Here is a 7,774-nt window from a genome sequence, read left to right as displayed (position 1 = left end):
TCAGTGACACAAAGTGACCACACGAGGCAGCAGTAGACCAGCAGCTTCTGTGTCACCGTGAGCTAAAATCACAGATTTTCTCAATGGACTTTGGTGTGGGAGGAGAGTAAGCGATTGGTTCATAAAAGTGCCACAAACTTCAGTTCCCTGGTGTTAAAACCTGCCTAACCCCAGGATTAAGCATTAAGGTGTGGACTATATGTCAGGACCTCATACAAACACACTTTCCTTTTATTTAATTCCTATGAGTCAGTGACACTTTTTGAACCTCCATGTTTTATCTTCTCCTCCTAATTTAATCTAAAAACCTTGTGCTTGCTACGAGAATAAAATTATATCAAATGAAATCAAGTGTCACGGAGGTTTTTATGCCATGAAATCACCTTCAGATGATCAGTTAAGCGTCTGTTATCAGGATAACTTAGAAAAACAGTTGTGAAATGCTAGAGGAAACGATTTTAATGATAAAATAAACATGAAGAGTTAAAAAAAGGCTCTGCTGCTTTTGCTTTTCCAGTTCCTTTGTCATGACCCACATTCACCGTCTCAGTGACTCATAAAACTCACATGATTCACTTCCTCAAAACAGACAAGCAGGAGGAGTTTTATAACAGCCCAGAACCAGAAGAATACGTTCATTTTTCTGTTTTAAATTAGATTTTTTTTTTATTGACTTATTTTCACGAGTTACAAAGATTTGAAACACAAAAACTTTGGTTTGGTTTCAAGTCGTCAAGGCAAAGAGTTCAATGTGAACTTTTTAAATCCACGGAGATCGAGCAACATCTATATATCGCAGTGCCTGACAGACCTGACTCTTATATACTGCCCCCGGTGCTTTCACAAGTATGGAAGCAGCTTGGGAAGAAAAGCTTTCAGTAGTGCGACACCTTTAACTTTCCCCTCATCCTACTCCTGTCACAATAAAAGTCTGTAAAACAAACAACATATTTAAGTTAGTTAGCGTTGGAGTCAACAGCATTAGTGATCACTACGAGATGCACGAAACGTCCCTCACAAATTACTCTAACATGTTTCAAACAGGAAAAAAAAAACGATTAAATTACACAAGTCATCCTGGCCGTCACGAGTCAGTCCCTAAGAAAAGTTTCTTTTGTTTCAGTTTCCACATCCAGGAACGACTGATACAAAATATTTTAGCGTTGCAGGGTTCCCGGTTACCCTCCCGTTATCCTCCAGTGTTAAAATCGGACCGATTCTGTGCCGAGAGCAGCAGAGGGAGTGTTTGTTTTTTTATTCCAGCGTGTGTGAACCATCCGTACCCCTCAGTCCGTCAGTCAGACCACACCCAACAGAGGGAACGAGATGTAGTAACCGAGCGCGGAGCCCACGATGACGCCCAGGAAGATCCACGCGTTGTACGACATGACGCACAGCATCAGCATGTAGCCCAGCGTCACATGCAGCACGTGGAGGACGGCCTGGACACCGTGGAGCAGAAGGAAACTGCAGGGGGCGAAAGACATAGACATGATTTCCACGTATCCACAAACGTCGAGTTTCTTTGTAATCTGTGAGTTTGTAAACACAAGAATGAGTTTAACAGAATCCACGACTTATCCATGTGGAACCGACATTCTTGAGTCATAGCTCCACCTCTCCATGTCTTCTTCTCTAAATTTGGGCTAATTCTGCAGCGATGTTACAGCGCCACATACATGCCTGGCATATAAACTACAGTGTTTAGAGTTGTTTTGGGAGGTTCTATGTGTATGAAGACCATTTCACTTTTATGGACCCAAAAGCAATGAGTGGAAGTTCTGTTTCTGTTAAATTTTATATAGGTCTTTGAATCAGTCAATGATTTATTTGTTTAATTGAGCAAAGAAAACAGTAAATATTCACATTTAAGAAGCTTATACTAATTTATGGATGATCAAAATAGTAATTTACTAACTGATTAATTGCTGTGTCCCATTGATATCATACAAAAGAACTGCTACTCTTTGTATTTTGTGTTTGTTCCAACATAAATACAGTGACTAACCTGTAATTTACTGTGAAATTATTGTAATTCTGTTTGGTTATTTTTAATTATGAGAACTAAATGAGCAAATTCTTTTTAAAAAGTGAACTTCAAAAGTTAAATATTCGGAGCAGCACATGGCCCAGTAGAAAGGGAACTTGGCTTGTAACCGAAGAGTTGCCGGTACAAATTCTGACAGGTCAAGGGCCGGGGTTCTCCCCAGTGATTGGGTAGATCAGTCCCGAGCTGGAATGAATAAATAAATAAACGGGAGGGTTCTCAGGTGATTTAATGTGGCGCCCCCTAGAGAGGGAGAAGCTGAAAGAAATGAAGAAAAAGTTAAATATTTAAGGCTATTTTAATGTGAAAATCCCACTTTCTTTGGAAATACAAAGATTAACGTCTTCTTATTGTTTACATTTGTGTTGTTTCATATGGCCCACCACTTAATACCGAGGTTATTTCTGTAGGTTACTTTAAGTAATATGTTAATTGTTATTGTGAGCTATACATCGTCCTATATCAACACACTTTTAATTTGAAATTCTGTCAATTATCCATTGATGTCATTTTAAGCTCATATCACCCACCCATTTTTTCTCCCCCTACTGGTCATACCAGGTATATACACAAAAGAAAGCTTATCCAACAGTAAAACACCAGAGTCCTGACCGTTTCCTGGAGTTTGGGTCTGGAGTTCGAGTCTCTGTGGTCACCACGGAGGATTCTGATTGGCTTCTGTCCAGGGCGGAGCTGCTGTCGCTGTGACACGGCTCAGCCGCGGCGCCGGGCCGAGCCAGTTTAGATTTGCTGCTCAACCAAACCCTCCAGACCTTCAGAACCTCGTAGAACACGGTCAGCAGCGTGACCACCAGCACTGAGAGCACCATTCCTGCACACACACAAACACACACAAACGCATGATTATCCCAATACTGATTTTAAATCGTACATCATCTCATGTCTCCATGACTTACCGACAGGTCCGTTCACATCCCAGAAGTCAAAGAGCAGCATCACGCTGCTCGAAAAGCCAAACGTCATCTGAAAAGAAAAATGAGAAAATGATACTTTCTTTAAAAACGAGTTGACTGTGAATAATCTGTCGAAGCTTCTTCCTGATAACAAACATCCTTAGAGAAGAAACAGGTGTTAACAACAGTGATGACCTCATTTCTCCTTCACACAAATATCAGTTTTCCACTGTGAGTGTGAGCTCTGTCATTAGGCTGTGGTCTTTATCTCACACTGAAGTTCAACACGTTTCATGCTCTTACAAACTCCAGATCCTCAAAATAACAAGAAAATAAATAGTATAACAATTTTAAGCACTTAATTTGAACACAAGGTACAAAGAGTGACAAAAAACAAGAGCAGCAAATTTTAATAATATGAAATATTGTTTACATTTTCAATCACTGGATCCAGAAGAACTTTCTGGATCTGTGTAGAACTTCAGCTGCTTATAGCCGTTAGCATCTTACATGAACATGACAGAATTCATCCTGATCTGTGAAGATTAAGCTAAAAATGCTATTTGAATATTCACCGATGTTATTTTCGTCAAATACTCAAATGGTGCTTTTCCATAATACATTTATCTTGACTCTACTGTTTTTTGCTTTTCCATCAGTGATGGTACCTGGTGTTCTTTGAGTACCTGCTCTGACTGACTCTAAAGATTCAGTTAAACCCACAACAACTGCTTCACAAGTCACTAGTTTGTGTCGCTTAGAAAACCTTGTCACAGCAGTTTTCACACAGTTTGAACTGTGTAACAGAGTGCAATGAAAACAGAATAATAACAGGGTTCCTACAGCTGAAAGCAAGTTCAATTATAGTTACAGTTATAATAACTGTTACCAATTATTTTGAGATTTTCACTGACAAAAAAAAAAATCACAAAAGCCTACTTCCTATGTGTGAATATTTTCAAGAGTTTTGAAAGACATTCAAGACATTTCAATACTAACTAAAGGCCTATACTAGGACAAGGAGAATTAAACCTCCTCTGTGCTAACATAATTGTTGAAATCCAAAACAAAAATGCAGCAACGTTCCCACGTAATTACGACATACTGACGAACAATGGCTTCATCTGTTCATCCAACAAACCCAGCACATGTTTTCAGTGTCTACCTTCACTCAATCTTATATTGTCCTGTACTAAGAGGCTGGTCATCAACAGGTTAGTTTAAGCTCATACGTTGTTTAACTGTGTGTTTTAATATACAGAACTATAAGCACTTGAAAGAAGTGGAGACGCTAAAGTACCTCTGTGCACGTGATACATTAAAAACAAATCCTTCAACACTTGAATATGACATGAGACAAACACAAAATAAAAGGAACTAATCAATTCACCTTTACCATTTCACTCTCACTTTATAATAAACGTTTCTGCTGCCTCTGGTTTTTCCAGAGAGAGTCAGGGGAAATAAAGGCAATAAAACACGTGTCAGTAGTTAGAGAGGGAGTACGTCAGGCATCTGTGGCACATTAAAACATACAGTGAGTCATGTAAACAATCAGTGGACGACGTGTTTCCGTCGCAGTGTTGCTTACTGTACCTTTAAATGTGAAGTTACTGCAACGACAACAACAGCCGCAAATCCAGCTTCTTAGTGCAGGTGCTTCAGAAACACAAGTAAATTCCTCTGTCAGTCCCAATGACAAAGGAATTTCCTGTGTGTGTGTGTGTGTGTGTGTGTGTGTGAGCTGCCAAGTCCCTGTCACACTGTGCTCCACCGCCACCTGACCAAGCACAACCTTTTCTCAGCAGTAACTCAGCGTTCAAGGTCTGAGTCGAAACTGTGACCTGCAATAACTCAACTGATGCACAAACCAAGTCAATCCACATCATTTCTACTTACGGTGACTGAATTATCTGTTTATCATAACAAGACTTTTACATGATTAAGTACTTCAGTGACAATCAGGCTCCGAATATGGTGAAACAAGTGGTTTTATATTATTTTTAAAATTCATTAATCGGCCGATTATTGTTGTTGTTTAGTCCATAACATGTCAGAAAGTGTTGAAAAATGTTGATGAAATGATGATATCCACAAACCAAAATTATTCCGTTTTAAAGATTTCTTTGTTACATGGAGCCAAGAAACCAGAAAATATTCACAAGAAGCTTGTATTAATAATAAAAAGAAAAATGGCTAAAACTGTTTAATCCAATAATAAAAACAGTGAATTATAAAAAGTAAAATGTGGATCATAATCTAATGGCTGCCACAGTTTACATTACACTAAGCAAATTCTGTATATCTAAAGTGTTTCAAAGATGTTTGCTTAGACCACACCGTGGCCCCTGGGTGCGCTTCGAGACACGAGTAAATAAGTATATCTGTATTCACATAGAGTACACAGAGGAATAACAGTCAAATTTCCTGTGCAGCAACAGGAACATTTCAGAGAACCCCCTAAGGCAAGTTTTCCTCTTTTATAACAGAGATGGTTCAGTATTTTTGAGGTTTGGTTTCATGATGTTCTGATACATGCTAGCGCCGACTGCACCGTGAGCACCCCCTGGCTTGAGAACCAGCTCGATAGACTTGCCTAATAAAACACACCAGCTGAAACGTTCACGTTCCCTTTAAATAAATATTTACCACTTTTTAAGAGCGTTTAACAACTGAAAACAAAAGTTTGTGTCACTCTGGAAACTGCTCACTCTCCCACACCAAACCCCATAGAGAAAAGTAGCAATTTTACATCACAGCAACACAGGGGTCAGTGACCCACTGCTGCCTCCATCAGTACATTCAACCGTGTTATTTTGTGTCTTCAGTGTTTAAAATCTGTAGTTAAGTCGTGCCCGAGTTGCACAAACTGACCAAACAAGGCAGCAGTAGACCAGCAGCTCCTGTGTCCCTGGAACTAAAAACGATGATTTTCTCTATGGGGTTTGGTGCAGGTGAGTCTGTGGTTTGCAAACTTCAGTTTCTAGTCACAAAAAGGCTGACTCATGGTAAGAATAAGCCGTTCTCAAGACGGTTGGTCCTTCTTCATCTTTTGAGTGATGTCACTGTGCTGCCAAATCTTAGCAATTAACTTGGTGAGTGCAGTCAGTGTCATTATCGGTCAATGACCAAACAGATAAACCCACAAAAATAAAATCCAAGCACTGACTCTTCGTAAGAACCACAGCAGCAGGCAGTTTGTACGAGGAAGTGCTCGTATTTATCTAACATTGCTTCATTTTTGTTGGGAATGCAGCATGAAAAAAAAAAAATTATGATTTGATTATGATTTATGTCAAAGCTCCTTGAAAAACAAGTTGACGACATCAGGGAAATAAAGATATTTGTAACTCCAGTCAACAATCCTCATCTGTCACAACCCATCAAAGACCATTGTTCTCCAACTGTGATATGTGGACCACATGAGGGAAATAGAATAGAATAGAATAGCCTTTATTGTCATTGTATTACATACAATGAATTGAGTGAACTCCTTTGGAGCAAAGAATATTAAAGACAAAACAAATAATAAAAAAGACAATTTAAGACACTTACAACACTAAAGGGGTAAAAAAAAAAGTTGTAATTTAAAAATAATCAGTAACAAATCTGAAAATAAAATCATAAATAATCATAATAAAATCAGAAATACTGTTCAACTGTAAAAACAAAACAAAAAAAACAAGATATGTGATGTGAGTGGAGCTGAGGAATGAGTAGAAAATAAAACCTACAGCCTCACCATTAGATAGCACTAACTTTTAAATCAACCTGCCACAGTGGCTTTTTACCAGCCAAATCATTGTGTGCCTTAAATAAAAGATAATGACACCGAAAATGTGTATAAGTGGATTTCTGAGGTCTCGTCGTCCCAAATTGTCTCTAACTTTATCTTTTTTTGTCCCGATTACAAATGAATTTTCCTTTGACGAAACACCGATCAACATTTTTCAACATTTCCTGACATTTTACGGACCAAACGAATACTCGGTTAATCGAGAAAATAATCGGCAGATGAATAGATGATGAGAATAACCGTCAGTTGCAGCTCTAAAAGGGAGATTGTGTCGTTTTAATGCCCGCGTCATGCCAATCACTGTGGAGCTATGTTAGTAAAGCAGAAGTCACGTCGTCACTTACATTTTTAACAATGCATGTTCGTTTTACCTGATATGGTGTAGCTCTGACCGTTAGCTTCATGTAGCCTCTATTAATAACATGATACACCCACACTTTGACCAGCAGAAACTTTTACAACGCTTCACCAAACAACTTTTACCAAACTCTAAAAACAGGCTCATTACTTACGGACATCATGGTGGACCGGCTGAGAAGAGGCTCCGGGTGCTAACGCCACAGTCTCTCCGCGGTTAACAGACCCAGACAGGCCCGGGGAAGCAGCTGCCTGTTGCCGCAGAACAATCACTCAACTCGGGGGTTCTCAGCAGCGGAGCCCCGCACAGTAGCGACAACCGTACACCGGTGGCTCACGGTTAATGGAGTCTTCCCGTAAACTGTAAAACACCACCGCGGCGCGGTTGACAGCCGAATATGTAGCTCATGAACCGGTCAACTCTCACCCTGATCCTCCGTAAAGCCGAGTGCTATCGCTGGAATCGTGGAAAACGGTCAGAAACGGTTAAATATTTGCGCAACATTTGATTAAACGAAGTTAAACCGTGCGCAAAACAAAGAACACAGACGACGGCCATCTTGAATAAGTTTACCAAACACTGTGCCAATCAGATTAGCTGCCGCTCGTCACGTGATTAACGGAAGTAGTCGAAGTGAGCCGAAAACTTTTTTTTAACAA

At 39.6% G+C, this 7,774-nt stretch overlaps 1 protein-coding gene across 2 annotated transcripts; it reads right to left on the bottom strand.

Moving 5' to 3' along the window:
* Window positions 1–4: 4 nt before the first annotated feature.
* slc31a2 (solute carrier family 31 member 2) lies at window positions 5–7,686 on the bottom strand. Of its 2 annotated transcripts, none has more exons than XM_058616936.1 (4): window positions 4,558–4,576; window positions 2,965–3,031; window positions 2,660–2,879; window positions 5–1,467 (listed from the first exon to the last, which is right to left on the bottom strand). In XM_058616936.1, the coding sequence occupies exons 2-4, from the start codon at window positions 3,029–3,031 to the stop codon at window positions 1,299–1,301; spliced, it is 456 nt and encodes a 151-aa protein (XP_058472919.1). In that variant the 5' UTR covers window positions 4,558–4,576; the 3' UTR covers window positions 5–1,298. The 2 variants fall into 2 exon arrangements, with proteins under 2 accessions (XP_058472919.1, XP_058472918.1); XM_058616935.1 differs by lacking the exon at window positions 4,558–4,576 and adding an exon at window positions 7,270–7,686 and having other exon boundaries at window positions 6–1,467.
* Between the last annotated feature and the right edge of the window lie 88 nt (window positions 7,687–7,774).

Source organism: Solea solea, chromosome 19 (assembly GCF_958295425.1).
Source record: "Solea solea chromosome 19, fSolSol10.1, whole genome shotgun sequence".
Classification (NCBI taxonomy): Eukaryota; Metazoa; Chordata; class Actinopteri; order Pleuronectiformes; family Soleidae; genus Solea; species Solea solea.
The sequence above is the reverse complement of the archived record's forward strand: the minus strand, read 5'-3'. Positions and strand labels throughout refer to the sequence as shown.